This window comes from Gopherus flavomarginatus, chromosome 2 (genome assembly GCF_025201925.1).
Source record: "Gopherus flavomarginatus isolate rGopFla2 chromosome 2, rGopFla2.mat.asm, whole genome shotgun sequence".
Lineage (NCBI taxonomy): Eukaryota > Metazoa > Chordata > Testudines > Testudinidae > Gopherus > Gopherus flavomarginatus.
The window spans coordinates 156,570,565-156,598,289 of NC_066618.1; the positions used below are offsets into that span (position 1 = coordinate 156,570,565).

A 27,725-nucleotide genomic window follows, 5' to 3' on the forward strand; every position below is an offset into this window, starting at 1 on the left:
GAATGTTTCTTCTTAATTATTATTGTTATTGTGGGTGGTGGGTTTTGTTGTTTCTTACAAAAGAAAGTTCAGAGAATGCCATCTTGTGGTGAAGTCCTGATGAAACAGACTGGAGCCTCTGAAATAATATTAATTAGAATACTCATGCCCTGAGCTTACAGAGTGTATGCTGCAGCAATTCTGGTTGCATACATGTGACCTATCTTGCATACACTGATGCACAGGCCTACATGGGACTTCTCACTTACATAACATAACACACATACATGTTTGGTGTTTGCCATCCATTTAGGTAGGGGTCTGAATTCTGTTCTCAGACACATAAGTGTAAATCCAGAATTACTCCAGACTTACAGCAGCAGTAAATGAGACGGAGTTTGGCCCAGTGTATTTTTCTAGTCATTAAACATGCAGTTATTTATTAAGCACACTTATCTCCCTCCCTAATCAAGGAGGTGCCTTTCCAGAGTTTTCCTTAATGAGCTCATTTCAGCACCTGAGGCTACAGCATTTCTCCTGCCTCACTGATTAGCCAAGAAAACTCAGCAAGGTTCTGTAGTCCCACTCATTCTTTGCTACAAAATGGTTTCTTGGAATATGCAAAGGCAGTTCTGGGGGTTTAGACAGGTGAATCCTGTCTGAGCCTGTCTGTGTTCTTGTATGCTAGGGAAAATTCCCACTATCAGAGCACAGGGTGCTGAGCTGCCACTGGAAATAGGGAGTGAATCTAGCAACACAGCAAGATAACATATGAACCCCCATCTACCAAATTCCTCTCAAGAATTAGCAAAGCAACAGCATTACAGCTGAACATTAGAATCACAGAATATTAGGGTTGGAAGAGACCTCAGGAGATCATCTAGTCCAATCCCCTGCTCAAAGCAGGACCAACACCAACTAAATCATCCCAGCCAGGGCTTTGTGGGCTAACCAGCCGGGCTGAGAAGCTTCAGGTGTCTGTAATGAACTCATTAAGGAGAGTATCAGAGTAGTCTAGAGTAGCCGTGTAGTCTGGATCTGTAAAATCAGCAAAGAATCCTGTGGCACCTTATAGACTAACACCTCCGTTAGTCTATACGGTGCCACAGGATTCTTTGCTGCTTCATTAAGGAGAGCGACATAAGGGTATTTGCCTGGTTTTAAATAAAGGAGATAGATGGGGTGGAGGAAAGTATTACAAAAGAACTAAGCTAGCCTGAGGGATCATTAAGCTCCTGTGTGATGCTATTGTTTAAACATCAGCTAAGCCTAGTTATACCACAGACCTTGCAATAGGCTTGCATATCATTAGTAGTAGAGACAATCCTAAGCATTCAAAAATCATGAGGTGTGATTTTTTTGAATGATACATTATGGGTCCTTTTTATTTCACCTTGATTTCTGAGCCTTTTAGTTGTGCAGAGCTTGGCTTTTAAGCTGTTTCTCTACAACAGGAGTTGGCAACTGTGTGCTGAGTCTACATTTATTGACTCTAATTTAAGGTTTCATGTGCCAAAAATACACTTTAACATTTTTAGAAGATCTCTTTCTATAAGTCTATAATATATAACTGAACTATTTTGTATGTAAAATAAATACGGTTTAAAAAATGTTTAAGAAGCTTCATTTAAAATTAAATTAAAATGCAGAACCCCCCGGACCAGTGGCCAGGACCTGGGCAGTATGAAATCAGCTCGCGTGCTGCCTTTGGCACACGTGCCATAGGTTGCCTACCCCTGCTCTACAACCACAAGGGCCAGACACCTCCTTATTTTTAAATGAAAGTGGAGATTCTCATGTAAATATCTTGACTCTAGGAGCTGGGGTTTAAAGAAAAAAACACAATCAATGAGATTGCAAAAGTTGGCAACTCTGGATTAAGAGCAAGCAACAGGCACCTACGTCTGGATCCTAATAGTCACAGAATATGTCACTCCTTGAATCTGGGTATCATCCCCATTAACATACTAGCCTAAATGCTTTCAGAACTTGCTCCGCATGCATATTAGGCCTGCCCTCCACTCACCTTGACTTGCAGAGTCTCTGACTCCCTACTCCACCTCTGGTGGGAGGGGGAGATTAACAAGCAAGCCCTACTGCCCCACAGTCCATGCACACCCTAGGGGAACTCTGCAGTACTAGGGAAGCATAGCTTTTTCTCACCTGCTGCTATGGCTGCCACTGCTGGATTGAGCCTGGATGGTACTACTTGTGGTAAATAAGGAAATCTGTTCTGTGGTCTAAGGAGGCCTATGCTGGGAATCAGGAGAGCAGAGTTCTATTCCTGACTGCACCAATGGCTTCCTAGCCGGCAGCAGATCAACCTGTAGTTAAGTGGCTAGGACAGCAGCATTGGATTCAGGGGACTTGTGCGCTCTTCCCATCTCTGCCAGTGAGCTGCTGGGTGAGTTTGGGCATGTCACTTCCCTGCTTTCTGTCATAGTTTCCCCATTTGTAAAGTGAGAGTAATGATACTGATCTTCTTGTAAAGCTCTTAGTGATCTAAAAATAAAAAAGAACTAGGATTATTAAGGTTGGGCTTTTAAACCCATACCTCAGCAGCTAAATAAATGTCCTCATCCACCTTGTCTCTCTAAAATCCTTGGACTGACATGGCTACAACAACACTGATTTCGAGAGGCATTCAGCTCCCAACAGATCTCATTTAAGCTAGTAATTATTTTTTCACCAATCTGAATCCTTCCAGTGCCATCAGACATTGCTTAGGACATGTTCAAGGCTACACCATCCCTGTCTATCCTGGGTCTTTCTGCATTTTCTCTGTGTTGTTAAGTCCCATGAGTTTTTCTTTTCTAAGTACTTTTCAGTGTAGGGATTCTTCCACCCAACCCCTTTTACATGTTCCTCCAGCTACCCAATTGCACACCTGCCATGACAGATGCTTTGGTTTCATTCTTAACACATGTCCCCCTTATGTCCATCTTCTCTTCTGGAGAACTTTAGAGATAAGGAATTGTTGAACTCTTTGACAAATCTCAGAATTGCTTATAAATTCAATCCATCAACTATCTAGTATTTTCCTTAGGCATTTGCTTTCAAAGACATTTAGATGTCAGCCTGTGCCTATGATGGATTCCCAGGTTTCACATCAATGTGTTAGGGTAGAAATAACATTTGAGTTGAAAAGACTCAAAGACTTGGCTTTAAGTTGTACATTTTCAATGATCAGATCTTGTTTAAGCCATGTGTGGCATTTTGGCTGCTTTATTACTCTGCAGCCACAATAACCTCTGGGTGCTCAGGAGCGCAGCTATAGCTCCTGTAGCAAGGGTATATGGACACTCAGAACAGAAAGGACCTTCCATTTGAAAGTGTCACCTGGGAGACCCTTCTGAATCTAATAAACATACACTTGAGGGACTTTGCTGTCAGGCCAATGTTGAAAACACACTGGGCAGCTGTGTAAAAGGCTGGTGCACATGCGTAGGTGCAATACTGTGTTGGAGAGGGAGGCCTGGCTTGTGCATGAGTTTAGACAATCGATGAAGAAAATGATATGAATACAGGAAACAAAAATTCTTCTACGTGGGAAGGATGAAGGAAAAAAAATCCCTTGATGAGCTTTGGCCAGATTCTGGTCTCATGGTCACCACCGTAACTTCACCAAAGTCGGAAGAATAGCTCCTGGCTTGTGTCATCATGACTGCAGCTGGAATCTAGCCCTCAGCCTGTAACCTGCTAAAAGTGAAAAGCTAAACTGAAAAATAATATATATATATATATATATATATATATTTGTTTCCAGTTGGCCTTGAGATGAGAAAAAGCAAGCAATGAAAATCCTGAAAGAGCCTCAGGAAAATAAGTTTGGCCAGCAGCTCTAAGTGAGCAGAGGAAAAAGAGGGGAAAGGCAGGGAATCATATTCCCTATATGCAGCTATGGATTCAGGCTGACAGTCGGCTCAATATGGCTTGGGAAAGAGCCAGTGAATAAGGCATCTGAGAAAGCCTGAAGCAGTGATCAAGATGGGGAGAGCAGCTAATAAAGTAAAAAGCAGTTCATACTGTGCCTTGGCTTTGGGTTTTCTTTCGAGCTATTTCTCATCTATTTGTTCCTCTCTGCAAGCCTGCTTTTTTCTTTGTGGTCAGGTGACAGTGGCAAGACAATTGTGCCTACAAAAAGAAGCCCTGGCTCTTTTACAGATTCTGGCAACCATGTTCGAGGCGGGAGGGTGGTGGGGGCAGGATGTCAGAATTTCCACCTCTCTCTGTCCCTCACTCACTAAAAATGCTAGACACAAAATGTTGTAGAAAAGTACAGTAGAGCTTTGTATTAAAGACCTAATAATTTTTGGGAGATGGATTTCATGGGCTGCCATGTGTGCGTGAGAGAGAGAGAGAGAATTAACACATATTAACTGTCACACTGCTGTATGTAATGATGCTACAGCTGGTGCCGCTTATGTGTGAAGATAATTTCTATGTGATGTGTAAATGATTTAGGGGAGAGGGAGAGTGTGCTGTAGGCTGCCTGTCGTCCCTCCCCAGTCTTACTATCTTCCCCATTGTATTGGTCATGAGAGCCCTCTGAAATTTAGAGCCCTAGTGTTATTGGTTTTGCTTGTCTCTTACCATGAATATTTTCTCTTATGAAGTGAGATGTGCAGTAAGCATATTGCCCTGTTCTCATGGGAGTTCTCATACACAGCATTGTAGAAAGCTTGTGAGCATACAGCACACTAAACTGCTGTGCATTAAGTTGGCATATGGACCCTGCTGATGTGCACTAAAAAGTTCCACAGTGGGTTTATCACAAGAGATGTTAGGCATAGTAGCAGCAAAATGTAACAATGCCTTATTAATTATTTGAAAAAACAGTCCTTGAAGGACTGTGTTGAACATGTTTGACTTTAAGCTTCAGTCTATCCTTTGTAGTTAAATTAATATCATTCATTTTTATTTATAAAGCACCTAACACATGCTGAGCTAAAGAGACCAGGTAAAATCCCGACTCAATGAAAGTCAGTGTCAAAACTCCCATTGACTTCAATGGGGCCAAGATTTCACCCACAGTCCCCATCTCAAGGAGCTTATGCTAGACTAGGACTGCATGGAAACCATGAAATTATCTCAATGCCACAATTTTTCAGTGCCTTCAGTCCACCATTTTAGATTGGGTCTCTGCCAGTGCCATTAGAGCAGAAGAAAGAGCCAGTGCCATCATTGCTTGGAAGACGAGCAGCTAGGGTCTCAGCTGGGAGGTGGAAGCAGGCATATGCATGCCGGAAAAGACCACAATTGCACGGTCTTGTCACCTTCCTTCCGTACAGATTCTTTCCATAGCCTGCAACAGTGTCATGTCAGAGCAGCAGTTTGGGAGGCCCCAGTGGCCTGGCCTTATGCATGGGAATGTGGCAGTGCCATTTTGCTGACTACGTTCTGTGCATATTCTGTGAGATGTAGTACTTTATCCCTGACTCTGCTGGGAATTTGCTTAAACAAAAACAAAATCCACGTGCTTAGGCATGAGGCCATGAGTCACAGCAACAAAAAGAAGCAGAGAAGGAGAGAAAGGATGAGGGTTACAATAATAACATTCAGCGGTTACTTAGGTTCATTGGGCCAGATCCTCCGCTGGTGGAAATCAGCATAGCTTCATGGACACCTGTGGAGCCACATCAGTTTATAGCAGCCTGGGATCAGGACCCTTATGTGCATGTCGTGATGGGGCTGCTGTTTAATTTTTTTTAACAAATCATATTCAAATAAAATGTGGTTCAAGACTGGCACCCAGTGGCCAAGTGGATTTATTTCCCTCTAGGTCATTCCTGTGTTCCAATGGGTTGGATGAATTCTTCCTCTTCGATTCATCTGACTTTGTTTCTGCAATATTTGGCCTCTCTATTATAATATCTGGGTACCCTGGTCCAGTATTTTCCTACTGATTAGAGCTTGTCAAATAATACCACTAATTCAATGCATGTCTATTTAATGTCTTCCTGACAGTGAGACGTATTATGCTGTGGTATAGTCACCCAAAAGAAGTGGAGGAAGCCACATTGCTTGAGAAATTTAATAATAGACTGGCCAAAACACTAGAAAATGAACCATAGAGAACAGTCCTGCCCTGGACAGGAAATGAAGTGAATGGTCTCATAGGTCTTTCCTTTTTCTAGCATCTCTATTTCAACAATTTTGAAGCACTTTACCTGCATTCACACTTTACCTTCTCACAACACCACAGCAATATAGTGAAGCAATTTTTATAAACTAGATAAGCAGAAGTTAAGGCCACTATTGTCAAAAGTGACGTTTATAATTTTGGGTGCCTCTGATTTTGCATAGCCTAATGGAGATCACTAGGGTCCAGCTGATTCCCACTGGTATCTTGCATCTACCACTCCAATTGTAGTTAAGGGGAACTGAGGGTGCCCAGCACTTCTGAAAATCAGGCATCTAAAGTGGGTCACTCAAAGAACAGACACACTCAGAATTGGAAGCAGCTTTTGAAAATTTGGGTTTAGGACTGCCAGCTTGTGTCTTCCAGACCCAGAAGGACTAAAGCCACATCCAAGTCTCTTTCAAGTCCTTCTCTCAGTACAGAGTTTATTAATTTACACACAAAACTCTCAAAGTAACACAAAGAAAGATCTCAGAGTGGTACCTTGTTGATGTTCCCTTGACCAATGCAGACTGCAGGGCCTACGGGCCTTTCCAATTGCACTTCTATCTCTGCTCCAGGGCCAGTAGCAGAGAGATCTGAAGGAAGATACTAACCAATCTCAAACCTTTATAGGCACAAAGGAACCTCTTAAGGTCCCTTCCAGCCCTACATTTCTATGATTCTATGATCATCTGACCCCTTCCTAGCTGTGTCTGATAATCAAAAAGGGCTGGCTGTCCCCAGGCCCCTGACCCTCAAAGGAGCACACCATTTTGTAACATTGGGCTTGAATGATTTACTCAAGTTTACCCAGTGACCTAGGGCCAGATCCACAAAGGAGGTTAGGCACCTAAGTCCCAGTTTTAGGCACCACTGCAAACATCAAAACCCGCTCAGCTGCCGCCAAACGCTGTAGGTGCCTAAAGTCACTCAGCATCTAAATTTCCACAGTAAAAATTCCCTCGGTGCCTAATTTCTGGGCATGCGCATTGCTGCCACATTCTCGGTGTACAGTCACCTATGTCAGACCTAATCCCCAGCCTCAAACCAGGATCCAGGCATGACAGAGCCAAGAATAGAACCCAGCTGTCCTGACTCTCAATTATTAGCCCACACAACCTAGTACTGGGTTAACTGCAGTCTTCACTAGTCAAATATAAGTGAGTAGTTAATTTTTATGGCTTTGCATATCCCATGTTTGGTACATGGAGACATTGTTGACATAGTATGAACCCTGTAACACTCAAGTCTAAATAAGGCAGTAGCATTTAAGTAGGCAATTTACATTTAATTGTGCTGTAATGCATGCTTATGCAAACAGCACCAGTAAAGCACTATGTGTTCGAATGAGCATTAAGTCCTTTGAATTGATGTTCCAAAGGATTTAAAGTAAAAGGCTCATCACATATGCCCAGCAAGAGGGAGCAAACCAGCATATAATAAAACATTCAGATTTACAGACTTCAGTTTACATAATCCTGAAGAGATTAAAAAAAATCCTACTGTATTTTTATTTTAACAGCAAAAATGAGCTGCCATGTTAGAAGTGTTTTACCAGCTTGTGAGGAGTCACAGAGTTCCTGTTAGCAATGTGTGACTGAAAAAACCTCCACTGGCAGTGAGAACTAGAGAATACAACTTTATTCTGCCTAAAGCCCCATGTTCAAACAATCCTCAGTGTCTGACTCATCCCTTTCAAACTGCAGTGTAAAAATAGACTTGGAGAAAACCTGACAAACGTTAAAGTAATGAATAATTCTTTACTTATATCACTTTCAGACTGTAAGCTTTTTGGTACAGCACCCAGAACAATGGGGCCCTGATCTAGTTGTCCCAGTGCTACTGCAATCTAAATATTAAATAATAAAACTAATCAGTAGAAAGGATCATGGTCTAGTGGTTAGAGCACAAGGTTGGGAGTCAGAAGATCTATGTTTTATTTCTGTCACTGACTCTTATCTAATAATGGTGTTCCAGCTCTGTTGGTCCCAGGATATTAGAGAGACAAGGTGGGTGAGGTAATATCTTTTATAGAACCAACTTCTGTTGGTGAAAGAGACAAATGTTGGAGCTACACAGAGCTCGTCTTCTTTTTGAGACCTCAAGAAGAGCTCTGTATAGCTCGAAAGCTTGTCTCTTTCACCAACAGAAGTTGGTCAAATAAAAGTTGGTCCAATTACCTTACCCACCTTGTCTGTCTCTTATCTAACAATTCATTTATACTCTACAGAACACTGCCAACAAAATGACCATTACAATATAAAAGCAGTCATAAGAACTGCTTTCCTTTCACCTCCTTTGGAGGCATATGGGAAATATTTTTCTCCTCCTATTCCAGCCCAGGTGGGACACAACTAACAACTTTTATATGAACACCCCACTCCAGAAATTGAATGATTAAGATAAAATGAGCCCTGGATCCTAAGCATTGCTGAGTTTTGATTTGGTTTTGTAGAGTCAAAACCTAACCGCAGAAGTTTTGCAAAGCCCAAAACAAAATATGACCTCTTCACCCTCTGTCTAAGAAAAATCCAGGCTGGGATTTCACTCTCTCTGATGGGCATGTTCAGATCTGATCTTTGAGGTTCAAGGAGCGTATTCTGTAAGAGTGCAGTCATTATTTTTTCTTACGGTTTCCAAATAATAGCATTTATCTTGATGAAGTCTTCGGTTACTGATGTGGAAATGTGTCATTTTGGAGCAATTTCACTGTAACTATGTTTCCATAGTAACAGGCTTGATGTCAAAATGACAGCACTGGGCAAGGAAAAGACAAAATGTGATTTATTTTAATAATACAAGGTATCCAGCAAGGTATACTGCAATCTTTGCTCAGGCAAAATTCCTATTGATTTCAGTGCAATGGCAGTCAGACTACAAAAGAATGTAGGCAGATAAGGACTGAATAAAGAGCTTAGATACTATGCTACTGAATGCTGTTATAAGTACCTGGATAGATAGATACAGATATACTGCCTGGCAGGCTGGCTGACTGATTGAAAGATTGAAAGATCAGCCAAAGGAATCTTTACTGAAAGCATTTGTAGAAACTAACAGTAGAGTTATCAGACTTTTCTTCTTTCCTTTCTGACACATTTAAACACACATGTCATTTCAGCTAGAGACTTGCCCCGGCCACAAAATTCCGATCCAGATTTCAAACTCTCCAGCAGTCTGGTGTATTCAGATTAGGGGCCGTTCAAGGGTGTCGGTTGGTTCAGCTCATTACAGAGAAGGGAACAGGTGTGAAATGTGAGCTTTCACAAGTAAAGCTGTGGATTCCACTCTGTTCCAAATATTGATGCTGTCACAAATTGTATTGGCCATGGTCTGTATGTTTTTCCAATCATCATTTTATTTTTATTCCCGTTCACAGTTGGAGTGTTTTCTGTGGCTGTGTCAAGGTTCCTTCCCCACTCTGAACTTTAGGGTACAGATGTGGGGACCTGCACGGACACTTCTAAGCTTAATTACTAGCTTAGATCTGGTATCGCTGCCACCATCCAGAATTTTCAATGTCTGGATCACTCCCTTTCTCCCCAAAACCTTCCCTTCCCTGGGTAGCCTTGAGAGACTCCTTCACCAATTCCCTGGTGAGTCCAGATCCAAACCCTTGGATCTTAAAACAAGGAGAAATTAACCATCCCCCCTCCTTTCTCCCACCAATCCCTGGTGAGTCCAGATCCAATCCCCTTAGATCTAAAAACAAGGAAAAATCAATCAGGTATTAAGAAAATGGCTTTTAATTAAAGAAAAGAAAGGTAAAAGAAAACTCTCTGGGACAGATTAGCATACCAGCTACTCTCACAGACAACAGATTCAAAACACAGAGGATGTTCCCCTGGCCACAAATTTAGTTACACAAAAAAATAACCAATTTGATTCTACCTCTAATTGCATAAGACAGGTTACAAAGAAATAAACATAAACCTATTTATTCCTTTCTAAAACTTACTACTCTAATAAGAGGCTGGTTCCTTGATCTTTTTCACTCTGGCTGAAACTGAAATTCTAAACAAAGGAAAAACTTCCCTCCTTCCTTTCGAAACATCTTGTTCCCCCATTGGTTCCTCTGGTCAGGTGTTAGCTAGGCTAGGTGAACTTTTTAACCCTTTACAGGTAAAAGAGGCATTAACCCTTAACCATCTGTTTATGACAGGCTGCATGTCAGCACAGGCTTTGCAAAGAGGAGCCAGAGATCAGCTATTCTCTGCAATGAGACTGAGTAAAATAATGGTGAGTTGTAAGGCTGAAATATTATAAGCTTCTGCTATGTCTCTTGGTTAGAAGAGCTTAAGGCCACCACACAAGTTCACATTCAGAATGAAGAATTTAACACCCATGCAGCCAGTAACACTAAGTAAATTTTGTGGTCCTACAAAATAAAGACAGGATAAGTCATCCCAGCAACAACAAAACCCTCAAAATCTTTGCATTCATAAAAACATCTGAAATATATTGTTCAAATAAATGCAGTTCTACTAGAAACCACTTACACAAACCTCTTAAAAATTAATCTCCTAAAATGCCAACCACCTTCATTCCTGATCTTGTGGAATAAATGGTTGCGCAACCAGCAAAAACAGGTGTCCTTCAAGGTTTCTGTTGAGGCTGTATGAAATCAAGACTCTAGGCACAAAGTGAATTTTTGGATCATGAAGTCAGTCAATTTCCATTGTATATGGACTCCAGGATATACAGTGACTCATGTCTGAGCAACCACATTCCTTTCATGGCTTCCTGTTTTTAAAAGACCACCTCAAAATATCCCCATGTAAACAAGTTACATTTCTTCTCAGGTGGTCCCTTGAATACTGGAAAGGCTGTATGTTGAAAAGTTTCACTTCTGCCTCTTTTACATTACAGTGTGATGTCATTGGAGACACTCCTGATTTATATCCATCTACATGAGAGGAGAATGAGGCCTTCTATGTACATATTAGTATTTATGAAATACTAGGCTACTGTACCCCTCATTAATAGAAGCACGGGACCTGATCAAGCACCATGTAAGTCCAATTTTACATTGGTGTAACTAGAGCTGGGTAAAAAAAAAGAAAGAAAAAAAGACTGCAAATAACCAGAGCCACAGAGTTGAAGTCCAGAAGGGACTGTCAGAACATCTAATCTGACCTTCTGTGTATCACAGGCCACAAACACCAAACAGCACCTGCACACTAACCCAACAACCTAAGTTAGACCAAAGTATTACAGCCCACAGGAGACCAGACTATTATGTGCCACAGTTTCCAGCAAGTTTCTCTAATGGTTTTCATAACATTTTTGATAATCTCATGATAAAAATTTGCAAAGAATGAAACATTTTTAAAGCCAAAGGTTTTTCCAAACCTATTTTTTGGGAGGGAGGGGGATGTACAATCAGGCCTAGGAAGTTTTGACCACTAGTCATTTGAATGTAATTAGTGAAGGTTGTTTCAGATGCTGAGTGTACTCTTCCAGCCAATTTAAAAAATAGAAAATCATTACATACACTTTTCAATGCTGCTTTCACTAAATCTGTTTAGACTGCAGGCTCTTTGAGGGGTAAGGTGACCAGATGTCCCGATTTTATAGGGACAGACCCAATATTGGGGGCTTTTCCTTATATAGGCTCCTATTACCCCCGACTCCCTGTCCCGATTTTTACACTTGCTATCTGGTCACCCTATTGAGGGGGGAACTGTCTTTTTGTTCTGTGTTTCTACAATACTTAGCACAATGTGCTTTTAGGCACTACCACAATAATCATCATAATCATTAATAAATACATCATTAAGCTCAGGCTGAACTCACTGCCATATTCAGTAGCCCAGTAGGTGGAAAGTCCTCCACATGTTGCCTGGATGGGTGCCCCAAGTCCAGCTACATTTCTGACATAGTTGCGGGATATCCCATAGCTTCTGTGGAGGGAATTCAGGTCCTGAAAAAATGATAGAAGATTAACCACTTGCTTTGGCCAAAAGCATTAATCAGCCCTGACATCTAGCTGGCTTCCCAGCTTCTTTTGTATTGTTAATAATACTTATGAAGGTAATAATGCATTTATATAGCATCTAATATCTTGATGGATTCCCTAACGCACTTCACAGACTACGGGCCAATTTATCTCTGTAGATGAATATGTACAGGTCTCAGGCCAGGTCCACACTACAGCGTTAAATCGATTTAAACAGTGTTAAATCGATTTAATGCTGTACCCGTCCACACTACAAGGCACTTAAAATCGATTTTAAGGGGTCTTAAAATAGATTTCTGTACTCCAGCTAAACGAAAGGAGTAACCCTAAAATCGATATTACTAAATCGATTTAGGGTTAGTGTGGACGGAAATCGAAGTTAGTGGCCTCCGGGAGGTATCCCACAGTGCACCAGTGGCCGCTCTGAACAGGTAAAGGAACTCTACTGCACTGGCCAGGTATACAGGAAAAGCCCCGGGAACTTTTGAATTGCATTTCCTGTTTGGCCAGCGTGGAGCTCTCAGCAGCACAGGTAACAATGCAGTCTCCTGAGAATAAGAAAAGAGCTCCAGCGTGGAACACATAGGAGTTATTGGATCTGATCGCAGTATGGGGAGAAGATTCTGTGCTATCAGAACTGCATTCCAGTAGACAAAATGAAAAAACTTTTGAAAAAATTTCTAATGCCATGAGGCAGAGAGGCCATAGCAGGGACTCGGTGCAGTGCAGAGTTAAAGTGAAGGAGCTCAGACAAGCGTACCAGAAAGCCAAAGCAGCAAATGGCAGATCCGGATCTGGGCCAAAAACATGCCGCTTCTACGCGGAGCTGCATGCAATTTTAGGGGGCTGCGCCACGACAAGCCCCCCCTTGTCTGTGGATTCCGAGGTGAGGGTAATAATCTCAGCCATTGCTGATGATTCTGCGGAGGGTGAAGATGAGGAGGAGGAAGAGGAGGACGAGATTGCAGAGACCACATAGCACTCCATTCTCCCCAACAGCCAGGAGCTTTTTCTCACCCAGACAGAATTACCCTCCCAGCCCTCCCAAGCCACTAGCCCAGACAATGAAGGCATGGAAGCGACCTCTGGTGAGTGTACTTTTTTAAATATAAAACATAGTTTAAAAGCAAGCGTTTTTTAATGATTGATTTGCCGTGAGGGCTTGCATGCATTAGCTGGCATTAAAGTTACTGGAAAAGTCTGTTAACATGTCTGGGGATGGAGCGGAAATCCTCCAGGGACATCTCTATGAAGCACTCCTGTAGGTACCCCAAAAGCCTTTTCAGAAGGTTTCTGGGCAGGGCAGCCTTATTCCGTCCATCATGGTACGAAACTTTACCACGCCATGCCTGGAGCACGTAATCGGGTATCATTGCATGACAAAGCCTAGCTGCGTATGGTCCCGGGGATTGCTGGCATTCAAGAAGCATAATTTCTTTTTCTCTGTCTGTAATCCTCAGGAGAGTGATATCGTTTATGATCACCTGGTAAAAATTAATGTATTTTATTAAGGGGACAGAGATGACCATTCCTTCGGTGATGCTTTCCTGCGGCTTAAAAGAAATCCTTCCCTTGCAGTTAGCCATGCGGGGGGAAGGGAAAAAGCTGCCCATTCCTACGGGGAGGTGTCTCTAATGGCGCTGACCTTTTTAGCATTTGGGCAGCAGGAATTTTCGCTGCTAATTGCCAAGGGGGGGGGAAAGGGGAGGGGGTAAGGTTTCACTGACCTGCCATTACAGCAGACATGCAGAATGGGGGGGAAAACCATTCACAATTTCCTCTAGTGCTTAACCTTTCTGATGGCATAAGAAAAGAAGCAAAAGATGTGCTTTTTAGCAGTTTGGCTGCCCAGCATGAATTTTACCTGCTAATAGCCAGTCGTGGGGGGAAAGGAGGAGGTTGTACGGTTAACTGCCATTAGATGTATGCCTTACCATGTCCACCTGCAAGCTGATTTGTAATCCCTGGACCTGCGTCTGTGTTGATCTGTTACACCACAGCCACAAGCACTAAATACTAAAAGAATCCAAAGGCGACCTTGTAGGGAAGTGACGTGCTACGTACGGTGAATAGTGTTGTTCACTGTGAAAGAGTATAACCATTGTTCTGTGAAATGTATCTCTTATGATCCTTCTATCACTCTTTTCCCCCACTCATGCAGCTGCACATTTTTCAAGCCTCCCTACTCCAGTCCGAAGGATAGGTCAGATAAGGAGGCTGAGGAAGAAGAGGACACGGGAGGAGATGTTCACAGAAATCATGGCAGTAACCTGCAATGAAAGAGCTCATCTGGGGGAGTGGAAAGACGTGGTAGCAAAGTACAGGAAAGATGCCAGTGAACGTGAGGACAGGAGGGACGCTCAAGATGAGATGTGGTGGCAGGAAGATCAGCGGTGGCGGGATGGAACGCTGGAGCTGCTGCGTGATCAAACTGACATCCTCCGAAGTCTGGTGGAAGAGCTGCGGGGTCACAGAGTGCCACTCCAGCCCATGTTTAACTTCCCTCAGTACTCACCATGTCCCATATCTTCCACACCCAGACGTGTAAGAACGCGTGGGGGAAGGCTTTCTGCACCTGCCCACTCCACCCCCGTGGACAGTCCAACCAAAAGGCTGTCATGACATTGAAATGTCCTTAATGGCCTTTTTCTTCCCGCCTATACTCCTCCCAAACCACTCCCGGGGTACCTTTTTATTTCTCTTACTCTTCTTATAATGACATGCTATTCAAAGCAAATGGGAGGGTGGGTTGGTTACAGGGAATGACTTTATTTCCATAAGCAAGCTGTTAGGGAAGGGTGGAGGGTAGGTTGCTTGCAGCAGGAGTCAATACGGGGTGGGGGAGGTTCATGAAGGGGAAAGAAACACTGCAGTCACACCGTACCCTGGCCCATGATGAAACTCGTTTTCAAGGCTTCCTTAATGGCCTTTTTCTTCCCTCCCATCCTCCTCCAAAACCACTACCGGTGTACCTTGTTATTTCTCTGTAATCTATTTTTAATTACATGCTTTTTAAAGCAAGAGGGAGGGTGGGTTGCTTACAGGGACTGACTTTTAATAAAGAATACAAGGTTTTTAAAAGATAGTAACTTTATTTCCATAAGCAAGCTGTTAGGGAAGGGTGCAGGGTAGGTTGCTTGCAGCAGGAGTCAATACGGGGGGGAGGAGGGGGTTCATGAAGGGGAAAGAAACACAGCAGTCACACCATACCCTGGCCCATGATGAAACTCGTTTTCAAGGCTTCCTTAATGGCCTTTTTCTTCCCTCCCATCCTCCTCCAAAACCACTACCGGTGTACCTTGTTATTTCTCTGTAATCTATTTTTAATACATGCTTTTTAAAGCAAGAGGGAGGGTGGGTTGCTTACAGGGACTGACTTTTAATAAAGAATACAAGGTTTTTAAAAGATAGTAACTTTATTTCCATAAGCAAGCTGTTAGGGAAGGGTGCAGGGTAGGTTGCTTGCAGCAGGAGTCAATACAGGGGATGGGGGAGGTTCATGAAGGGGAAAGAAACACAGTAGTCACACCATACCCTGGCCCATGATGAAACTCGTTTTCAAGGCTTCTCTGATGCGCACCGCTTACTGGTGTGATCTTCTAATTGCCCTGGTGTCTGGCTGCGCGTAATCAACGGCCAGGTGATTTGCCTCAGCCTCCCACCCCGCCATAAAGGTCTCCCCCTTACTCTCACAGAGATTGTGGAGCACACAGCAAGCAGCAATAACAAAGGGGACATTGGTTTGGCTGAGGTCTGAGCGAGTAAGTAAAGTTCTCCAGCGACCTTTGAGACGCCCAAATGCACATTCTACCACCATTCTGCACTTGCTCAGCCTGTAGTTAAACAGCTCCTGACCACTGTCCAGGCTGCCTGTGTATGGCTTCATGAGCCATGGCATCAAGGGGTAGGCTGGGTCCCCCAGGATAACTACAGGCATTTCAACATCCCCAACTGTAATTTTCTGGTCTGGGAAGTAAGTCCCTTGCTGCAGCCGTTTAAACAGAGTAGTGCTTCTGAAGACATGAGCGTCATGAACCCTTCCTTGCCATCCCACGTGGATGTTGGTGAAACGTCCCTTGTGATCCACCAGTGCTTGCAGCACCATTGAAAAGTACCCCTTGCGGTTTATGTGCTGGGTGCCCTGGTGCTCCGGTGCCAAGATAGGGATATGGGTTCCATCTATGGCCCCCCCACAGTTAGGGAATCCCATTGCAGCAAAGCCATCCACTATGACCTGCACGTTTCCCAGAGTCACAACCTTTCGTAGCAGCAGCTTAATGATTGCTTTGGCTACTTGCAACAAAGCAGCCCCCACAGTAGATTTTCCCACTCCAAATTGATTCCCGACTGACCAGTAGCTGTCTGGCGTTGCAAGGTTCCAGAGGGCTATTGCCACTCGCTTCTCCACTGTGAGGGCTGCTCTCATCCTGGTATTATGGCGTTTCAGGACAGGGGAAAGCAAGTCACAAAGTTCAAAGAAAGTGCTCTTACGCATGCGAAAGTTCCGCAGCCACTGCGAGTCGTCCCACACCTGCAAAACTATGCGGTCCCACCAGTCTGTGCTCGTTTCCTGGGCCCAAAATCGGCGAGCAATGGGTAGAACCTCCCCCATTACCATCAGGAGCTCCAAACCGCGGGGGCCCGCGGTTTCGGAGAAATCAGTCTCCAGGTCCTCATCACTCTCGTCGCCGCGCTGCCGTAGCTGCAGCCTCCTCTCCTGCGTTTGCTGTTCATGGTTCAGCATAGACAGCACGAGAATGCTTGAACTGTTTACAACGTCCACGATCAAGGTACTGATCAGACCAGGGTCCATGCTTGCTGTAAAATGGCGTTTGCTCACTTCACCCAGTAAAAAACGCGTGAAATGGCTGTCTGCTGCTTTCAGGAAGAGAGGGGGTGAGGCTGTACCCAGAACCACCCACAACAGTGATTTTTGCCCCATCAGGCACTGGGGTAGTAACCCATAATTCCAAGGGTCAGGGAACACTGCAGGAACTATGGGATAGGTACCCACAGTGCAATGCTCCGGAAATCGATGGACGCCTGGGACCATGGACGCACACTACCGATGTAATGTGCCCTAGTGTGGACGCGTAAAATCGATTTTATAAACCCTGTTTTATAAAATCGATTTTACTAATTTCGATTTTAGTTTGTAGTGTGGACGTGGCCTCAATGAGAGTTGTGTGCATTCACTTCTGAGCATGATGGGAACCTACAAGCCTGATTCTCCTCTCACTTACTCCAGTGGAAATCAGCAGAAAGTCCTTGAGGTCAGTAAAATTATACTGTTATAAAACTAAGAGAACTGAGAGGAAAACCAGACCCTAAACTATATGTCTAGAAGGATCCTTTCACCTGTTTCTAAAATGTAGCCACCTATGTCTTGGAATGTGGCATCTGTTTGGCCTCATGGTACAATAGTTTAGAACAGGAAGTAAAGAATACCACATCTGATTGAAAATGCTTTGGAGAATTTAGACAAGTTGAAATTTGGTTAGGACACTAGGATTAATACCCCTACAAAAAGTGCCAAAGGAACTTTAAAAGCCACCGGTGAATAGATGTTCAGTTTTATAACTCATTTGAAAGACAGTATTATATTGATCCAGTGGCTGCCAACTCGTGTGTGCGTGTATATGTGTAAAAATATAATATACACACTTGAAGTGAGATTAATGTGTAAGGAAACAATGTCTTAGGGCCAAATTCTGTTCCTGTTGAGTTCATTGATAGTTTTGCCATTTTCATCAGTGAATCCAGGATTTAGCTTAAAGAGGTGTAAAAGCATATATACCACTGTGACAAAGTTCCTCCTCTACCTTGGTGGGTCCTGCGCTTATTGGCGGATTTGCTCGCCTCAGAGATCTTCCCCTCTGGTGGAACCCATAGTCTGGGTCAACTCCTCCTGCATCTGATCAGGAATTGGGAGGTTTGGGGGGAACCCAGCCCTGCCTTCTACTCAGGGTTCCAGTCCAGGGCCCTGTGGATTGCAGCTGTCTATAGTGTCTCCTATAACAGTTGCATGACAGCTACAACTCCCTGGGCTACTTCCCCATGGCCTCCTCCAAACACCTTCTTTATCCTCACCACAGGACCTTCCTCCTGGTGTCTGATATCACTTGTACTCCTTAGTCCTCCAGCAGCACACCCTCTTATTCTCAGCTCCTTGTGCCTCTTGCTCCCAGCTCCTCACACACACACGACAAACTGAAGTGAGGGTATTGAAGGCTATGTGCTGTTTAGGAAAGACAGAAATAAAGGCAAAGGTGGTGGAGTAGCATTGTACATCAATGAGGAGGTTAACTGTAAAGAAATAAGAAGTGATGGAATGGACAAGACAGAATCTGTCTGGGCAAAAATCACACTGGGAAAGAAAGCTACTAGAGCCTCCCCTGAGATAGTGCTTGGGGTGTGCTACAGACCGCCAGGATCTGATCTGGATATGGATAGAGACCTCTTCAGTGTTTTTAATGAAGTAAACACTAATGGGAAATGTGTGATCATGGGAGACTTTAACTTCCCAGATATAGACTGGAGGAAAGTGCTAGCAAGAATAATAGGGCTCAGATAGCAGATGGATTTCTTCACTAAGTAGTTGAAGAACCAACGAGAGGGGATACCATTTTAGATTTGGTTTTGGTGAGCAGTGAGGACCTTATAGAAGAAATGGTTGTAGGGGACAACCTTGGTTCGAGTAATCATGAGCTAATTCAGTTCAAACTAGATGGAAGGATAAACAAAAATAGATCTGGGACTAGGGTTTTTGACTTCTCAAGGGCTAACTTTAAAGAATTAAGGAAATTAGTTAGGGAAGTGGATTGGACTGAAGAACTTGTGGATCTAAATGCAGAGGAGGCCTGGAATTACTTAAAATCGCAGCTACAGAAACTATCAGAAGCCTGCATCCCCAAAAAGGGGAAAAAAACCATAGGCAGGAGTTGTAGACCAAGCTGGATGAGCAAGCACCTCAGAGAGGTGATTAAGAAAAAGCAGAAAGCCTACAAGGAGTGGAAGAATGGTGGGATTAGCAAGGAAAGCTACCTTAGTGGGGTCAGAACATGTAGGGATAAAGTGAGAAAGGCTAAAAGCCAAGTAGAGTTGGACCTTGCAAAGGGAATCAAAACCAATAGTAAAAGGTTCTATAGCCATATAAATAAGAAGAAAACAAAGAAAGAAGAAGTGGGACCGCTAAACACTGAGGATGGAAAGGAGGTTAAGGATAACCTAGGCATGGCCCAATATCTAAATAAGTACTTTGCCTCAGTCTTTAATAAGGCTAATGAGGAGCTTAGGGATAATGGAAGGATGACAAACGGGAATGAGGATATGGAGGTGGATATTACCACATCTGAGGTAGAAGCCAAACTTGAACAGCTTAATGGGACAAAATCGGAGGGCCCAGACAATCTTCATCCGAGAATATTAAAGGAACTGGTGCATGAAATGCAAGCCCGTTAGTGAGAATTTTTAATGAATTGGTAAACTCAGGGGTTGTACCGTACGACTGGAGAATTGCTAACATAGTTCCTATCTTTAAGAAAGAGAAAAAATGTGATCCAAGTAACTATAGGCCTGTTAGTTTGACATCTGTAATATGTAAGGTCTTGGAAAACATTTTGAAGGAGAAAATAGTTAAGGACATTGAGGTCAATGGTAATTGGGACAAATTACAACATGGTTTGACTAAAGGTAGATCATGCCAAACCAACCTGATCTCCTTCTTTGAGAAGGTGACAGATTATTTAGACAAAGGAAATGCAGTAGACCTAATTTACCTCGATTTCAGTAAGGCATTTGACACGGTTCCACATGGGGAATTATTAGTTAAATTGGAAAAGATGGGGATCAATATGAAAATTGAAAGATGGATAAGAAACTGGTTAAAGGAGAGACTTCAACGGGTCATACTGAAGGGTGAACTGTCAGGCTGGAAGGAGGTTACTAGTGGAGTTCCTCAAGGATCAGTTTTGGGACCAATCTTATTTAACCTTTTTGTTACTGACCTTGGCACAAAAAGCGGGAATGTGCTAATAAAGTTGGCGATGACACAAAGCTGGGGGGTATTGCTAACATGGAGAAGGACTGGGATATCATACAGGAAGATCTGGATGACCTTGTAAACTGGAGTGATAGTAATAGGATGAAATTTAATAGTGAAAAGTGCAAGGTCATGCACTTAGGGATTAATAATAAGAATTTTAGATATACATTGGGGACACATCAGTTGGAAGCAACAGAGGAGGAGAAGGACCTTGGAGTATTGGTTGATCACAGGATGACTATGAGCCGCCAATGTGATATGGCCGTTAAAAAAGCTAATGCGGTTTTAGGATGCATCAGGCGAGGTATTTCCAGCAAAGATAAGGAGGTGTTAGTACCGTTATATAAGGCATTAGTGAGACCTCACCTGGAATACTGTGTGCAGTTCTGGTCTCCCATGTTTAAGAAGGATGAATTCAAACTGGAACAGGTTCAGAGACGGGCTACTAGGATGATCCGAGGAATGGAAACCTGTCATATGAAAGGAGACTCAAAGAGCTTGGCTTGTTTAGTCTAGCCAAAAGAAGGCTGAGGGGGGATATGCTTGTTCTTTATAAATATATCAGAGAGATTAATATTAGGGAGGGAGAGGAATTATTTAAACTTAGTACCAATGTAGACACAAGAACAAATGGGTATAAACTGGACACTAGGAAGTTTAGACTTGAAATTAGACGAAGGTTTCTAACCATTACAGGAGTGAAGTTCTGGAACAGCCTTCCAAGGGGAGTAGAGGGGGCAAAAGACATATCTGGCTTTAAGACTAAGCTTGATAAGTTTATGGAAGGGATGGTATGATGGGATAGCTTAATTTTGGCAATTGATTTTTGATTATCAGCAGATAAGTATGCCCAGTGGTCGGTGATGAGATGTTGGATGGGATGGGATCTGAGTTACTGCAGAGAATTCTTTCCTGAGTGCTGGCTGGTGAGTCTTGCCCACATGCTCAGGGTTTAGCCGATCGCCATATTTGGGGTTGGGAAGGAATTTTCCTCCGGGGTAGATTGGCAGAGGCCCTGGAGGTTTTTCGCCTTCCTCTGCAGCGTGGGGCACGGGTCACTTTCTGGTGGATTCTCTGCAGCTTGAGGTCTTCAAACCACAATTTAAAGACTTCAGTAACTCGGACATAGGTTAGGGGTTTGTTATAGAAGTGGATGGGTAGGGTTCTGTGGCCTGCTTTGTGCAGGAGGTCAGACTAGATGATCACATTGGTCCCTTCTGACCCTAAAGTCTATGAGTCCTGATTAGCCTGCCTTGATTGGCTGCGGGTGTTCTAATCAGCCTGTCTGCTGTAATTGGTTCTAGCAGGTTCCTGATTACTCTAGTGCAGCCCCTGCTCTGGTCACTCAGGGAACAGAAAACTACTCATCCAGTGACCAGTATATTTGCCCTCTACCAGACTCCTGTAGCCTGCCCACTTCCTGGATACCAACAGGACCAGACTCCTGTACCCCAGTGGTCTAGGTCTGTCACACCACATATAACTATCATTTGTCTTAGTTACCCTTTGATTATTGACCATGTCCTCAAGTTGGTTTAAAGTTGGAAAGGTTGCCCTGTTCATTCTGGAAACAACACATATCTTCTTGTATGGCATGTGGTAAGCAATTATACCCTGTGAAAAAACAATCACAAGTTTTAGGAAATCTTTTCCTTTCGTTTCCAATTAATATATCCTATTTTAAAACTCTTGCAAATCAGGGTACTTGAGATATTTACAAGCTGCTTCACACTTGCACTTTGCTTCTAGTTTGACAAAAATGCACTGGATGAAATTCATCTCTTGTGTAACTCTATGGATTTCAATGCAGCTAAGCCACAGAGACATTTGTGCAATGTATTTTGCTTCTAAAAATATACTCATGCAACCAGGGCCGTCCTTAGGATTTATGGGGCCCTACGCAGTATTATTAAACTGGTGCCCCTATGCCGGATGGCAGCCCAAGCTCACAACCTGGTGGGGGAGGGGGAGGAGGGACTTGACAGCAAAGGATATTGAGATGCCCAGCCTGCCTCATGGTGGCGGAGAGTCACAGTTCCCCACAGAGACTTCCATGCACTCTCCCTCATGCAGAATGGACATGAAGAAAGTACCTAATTAAAAGCACTAAAATTTGGGAATAAAAAATGTCAGTCACAGGTTTTTTGATATGCCCTGAAGTTTGTCAGAGATTTATTTGCAAAAACTTCATAGTAAGGGTGAGTCAGCTATCCTGCTGAATACAACATTACATATAATGGAATACATGATGCAGCTCTTCTCTGTTTTACATTTTCTTCATCAGTATTTCTAAGTTGAATTTATATTTTAAATGTACTCAAATCTTAAGCCAGCATTCCAGATTACTACATATTTAACTCACTGAAACAAAGACATTCTTTTAAATTAATCAGAGAGGTTTAGTGTATTCATAACAATGTTCATTGCTTTTAGAAAAAGGGAACAGTAATTTACTTTGTGTGATCTCCATAACAAGAGACATGGTTATGAAATTTCACCAACTTTAAAAAAATATGTTTCCAAAGGTTTTAGGTATAACAAGGATTTTGTCTTACTAAGGTACTGATTTTGCTGGAGGGTTCTTTAAAAACTAGTTTGTCGGATAGTCAGAAGTAAAGAAAGGGAACTCTTTGTCCAGCTATCTGGAAGGGAAGGACTGTTGTCCCTTTAAGGGCTCTCTTCAGTGGGGAGTGGGGGGAGAGGTGGTGAAGGGATGGACAGAAAGGACACAGGGAAGACTTGGAAGCACTTTTTTTTTTAACTATAGTAATTAAAATGTGTATTTTAGATAAGGGAGGTCTTTTGAAGGATTTATTTAAAAAACTGTATGTCTGAAGAGCCACACATTTAAGGCTAAAGATGATTGTGCATCTAAAACTCTATGCAAGCATTTTTTAGAAATGTGATTTTATAATCTTCACCAGCTCACTAATAAAATATTTTTAAAGCAAATTTGAAACTAAGGTCCTGTAGATTGACATGTTCTGTGTAAATATTACATTAATGCACAACTGTTTTTGTCAGTAAAGTCAGAAACTGACGGTATAAAAATTTATTTGGGCATAAGCTTTCGTGGACATCTGATGAAATGGGTTCTGGTCCACAAAAGCTTATGCCCAAATAATTTGTTAGTCTTTGAGGTGACACAAGGGCTTGTCCTTGTTTTTGCTGATACAGACTAACAGGACTACCACTCTGAAACCTGTCAGTATATACCTTGGGGTTGGCAAATGCCTGTTAAATGGCTTTATTACCCCTTGAATGTCTCTTTAACAGTTTCAATGTTGTGCTAATAGGTCTGGCAGACTGGAGGTTTTTTCACTTTTAACTACTAGATTCCCTCCCAAGGAAGACTCACCAGGCTAGAGCAGCCATCTGTGGGAGCCTGCAGGAAGAGTCAGAACAGGGATAGGAAAACAAGAGGGTGGACACTAAGACCCAGTGGTGCCCCAAATTTTCAGGTGCCCTACGCAGCTGCCTATGTTGCCTATGCCTAAGAACGGCCCTGCATGCAACCTCCAAACAGCCTTAAGGATTATGTAGCAAATGACAGTCAACCTAGTTCAGATGGTGGGTCCAGCAAGAGATACAAGACACCTAGGCTAAAATCTACTTACATTTACACTGATGAAAATGTGGAATAATGTCAGAATGTGACTCCAGCTGGCCTTTGTATGATTTTATAATCTAGTGTTTTCACTGTGAATTAGTTTTGAATATATATCAAATAGATGAATTCCAAAGCAGCGGTGGTAGAGAATACCAGCTAAATATTAGATATCTTGGCTTTCACTTCTTGGAATTTAATATAAAGACCTAAGTGCTCAGAAATCTGCTTGGAAAATGTAAATATCTCTAAGAAAAGGGCATTTATTTATTTAATGTTTCAGGAGCTTGCACATCTATTGCACGGGTCTGTAGGAGACTGAAATATGCACTTGACTCAAATTCCTGCCAGCTCTGTTGGCCACCACGGACTACACTGCCTCTTCCATGTCCCCTTTGGGGTGGTTAGTCCATTAAAGAATGCTAGCAGAGAGCAGTCCTTGCATGGAGATCAGAACAGTCCTTAACATGAAGGACATCAGAGCAGAAAGCTCCTAACACAACCTTATGCCTTGGTATAGAGGTCAAGCAAAATCCAGCATTACAGTTAACATGGTCACGCTGCATGTTGAGGTTACAGTTAAAAATATTGATAAAGGGTTAACAAATGATTAATAGGTGTTATAAGCATGTTACAGTCTTGAGTAGTGTGTGCTATAGAAGGTTGTAAGCACATCATTAGAAGGTGTTATAGTTGGTTATAAACAGCCTATTGACCTGTTGGACTCTATAACAATTTATTAATCATTTATTAAAACTTCTACTAATAATTTATTAAACCTTAATAAATTATTTCTAAATAGAACATTGATGTAAGTGTTACCATTTACATGTATAAAATGGTAGTTTATCTTTTGCTCTATTCATAATGGAATTTTGTATTTTTAACACACACAGCTTCCATGCCTGTCTCTTCATTTATTAAGAAATAATATCCACAAAAAATGATCTTAAGAATTTAACCAGGGGGCTAGCTTCTTTCCATGTGATCTAAAAAAGATGCTAAATTACTTCATCTTTCATTAGTGGATGGATTAGCCATTTGCTTTCAAGTCTAATGTCATTCCTTTCCAGTGAGAGCTTTCAGAGGAATAAAGCACATCTTTCAAGCTGCAGAAAGTACATATTTTTACTCTATTTGCAGTGAACAGTATGTAAGATGAACAAAGCAACCAGATCACCTCTTTTGACACTTACATGGTCGTAGTCGAAGATTGCGTTGGAGGAGTGTGCTCCGGAGTAAATGTTGAATGTAGCAACGTTAACATCATGATTGATGTTCACTGTCTGGTAGACAGTTCCCCCATCATTTCCCTGATTTATGAGCTGGATATTCTAAAATCAAAGATTTATTATCAGTTAACATTGTATTGCAACCAGAAATGTCTCTCAAACAGTTGTATCTAACAGAGAAGAATGATGACATCAGAATAGTAGGGAAGCTAATACATAAAAGTCCAACTCAGTTAGATACCTAGTAGTGGGGAAAGGTCTGATTCAGATTTACTTCCACTTCTAAACAACTTCCCCTACTCACCCTATGGTTAGGGTACAATTCGGTCTAGGGTTATGGTTATAGTTAAGTTTATATTTACTGTTTGGCCCAGGATTAGGATTAGGGTTATTCATTGCCTGAAAGCTAAAGATAGGGTTAGGATTACTGCTTGGTTTAGGAATAGGGTTAGGTTTAACCCAGCTGTTCCCAAACTGTGGTCTACAGAATATTTGCTGATGCCCAAAGACTTCATTGGCCATATGATGCTCATTCCTTTTCCTTATTTCCACATGATAATTGCATTAAATGAAAGTAAAAATAATTACATGTAATTCAAATTTTTAATGTAAGCAAATGTTGCAGTTGCCCGAGGATGGGTGGTGGTTTGTGTAATGACTAAGAGAAGCAGGCTTCCACAAGACAAAACCCTCCATTAAGATGTGACCAATGTTATGAAAAAGTTGGTGAATCTCTGCTCTAACTCCTACTACCAAAGGAATCTATTGGTTGTGAAAATGTAGGAAGGTTAGCTTATTTGTTACTAGTACTATCTTTTCCACTAGGTTCTAAGGAATGGTGCCTTAGGTTTCCCATTCAAGATCATCTCAGGCCATTGGAGAAATAAAATGCATGAGACTTTGAGGATGGTTATAAAGGAAGCTATTCCTTCCAGATAGTTTTTAGAGGGTACCCACCTGCTAGTCTATCCCTACCCATATAGATGTTCAGCCACCTGCATGAGATTTCAGTGTTATAGTGTCATTTTTATTAATTAACACAATAGCTAGGAGAACCATAGATAAATACTTTAAAGCAAGCAAGCTCATTGCCTACTATTGTCGCTAATGAGCCAAGTTATAATGAAGAAAAGTACTGGGAGAGTTCAATGTAAGTTTATTTGTACATAACTTGGTGATGCTATGTTTTTTCAAATAAAATATGAGCAAATGTTTTTTGCTTTTGGAGACTGATTTTTACATGCTAAGCAATAGCAGGAGTGTGGAGAATTTAATGGAAACATTGTCATAAATGTGTTACATTAATTCACATATTAGCAGAAAGTGACTCATAAAGAAAGATCCATATTTTGATTTAATAAGGATGGTAATCTCATAAACAATATGGCAAAGCAGATCCATGAAAGAAGAATCATAAAACTTGACACATGGCCCTCTACTTACATTACTTGCAAAGACTGGATTCATAAAGACACCCAGAACGACAAGAAGCAGAATCTGTAATGCAGCATGGAAACCATTAAGGGAGATTTCTATACACTCTTCTGGTCCTTTTTAATTGCCAAATGCAACTAAAAATCACCTGGTAATAAGCAACTCTGCAGTCTGATTTTCCACAAACTCACGTAAATTACTGAGTGGGATTTTATAATTCATTTATTTTATCTTTTCTATTCACAAGGGCTACATAGTACAACTGTACTTAGGTGGATCATTCTAATTAATAATATAACACCTGTAAGGCTAAATTCTGATCTCAGTCACCAGAGTGATTCTATTGTTACTCCAGTTTTATCGTAGTGTAATTGAGATTGGAATTTGATCCATTAAGTAGAATGGGAAGCTTTTAACTTAACTCAATAGCTATTTTCCTACATACAGAACTATGAGATTTCTTCCTCAATTAAGTGTCATGTCCTGTCCCCCAAAATATTTAAATTATGATTTAATTGGTTGACATGCTAGCATTCTCTATGCAGCGTTCTTGATTATTTAGAGAGCATTTTTTTAAAAACCTGGAGTCAAATCCTGCAGTCCTCACTCAGGTCATGTTCCTGCCCACACTTTATGCATGTACTTAAGTTTATTCATGTGCCTAGTGTCATTTGTTCTCAGGAACAGGGCATCAGTCATCACTCAGCAAGGAAAGAGTTAAAACTGAGTAAGGGCTTCACAGTATAGCATGAAATTTGGCCCCATTGAAGTCAATGGGAGTTTTGCCAATGACTTCAACAAGACCAGGATTATACCTTGTATTGTTGCAGGATTGGGGGCCTTCACAAAAGGGCCTGAGATAGTCAACTACCTCCCATTGACTTTAAATGGACGTTAGACACCTCTCCTGCTTAGGAGCTTTTATAAAGTCCATTAGGTGCCTATCTTCATCTGTAGGTCCTGAAATACCATGGTAAATCTGGCTCCAGTTGACTAAATTGAGTGTGGGTGCTTGGCATGTCTCAAAATCAGGTCCTCAGAGTCTTAAGTTGGACTCCAAAAAATCGAGGCACCCCAAATAAGTGGCCACTAATAGTGAAAAATTAGGCCTAAGGGCACAGTCTTGTCAGGTGCTGAGCCCCTTCCCAATCCCACCTCCCATTTTCTTATATCTTATCTTATCTATCCCACTGACTTCCATGGGAACTGTGCAGCCCAGAGTTGCGCCCTAAATGTACTAAAATACAAACCATTTAACAGAAAATGTAGGTTATCAAAACTACTTACAAGTGTCTTCATTTTGAAGCCAACCTGGATTTGATGCTGATTTGACACAAAACACTGAAGAA

General features: G+C 42.1%; 1 protein-coding gene across 1 annotated transcript; it reads right to left on the reverse strand.

Moving 5' to 3' along the window:
• Positions 1–10,386: 10,386 nt before the first annotated feature.
• On the reverse strand, positions 10,387–27,675 carry LOC127044673 (gastrokine-1-like). Its single transcript, XM_050939749.1, has 6 exons — positions 27,664–27,675; positions 26,386–26,439; positions 24,907–25,044; positions 21,607–21,717; positions 11,897–12,023; positions 10,387–10,478 (listed from the first exon to the last, which is right to left on the reverse strand). The coding sequence occupies exons 1-6, from the start codon at positions 27,673–27,675 to the stop codon at positions 10,387–10,389; spliced, it is 534 nt and encodes a 177-aa protein (XP_050795706.1).
• Between the last annotated feature and the right edge of the window lie 50 nt (positions 27,676–27,725).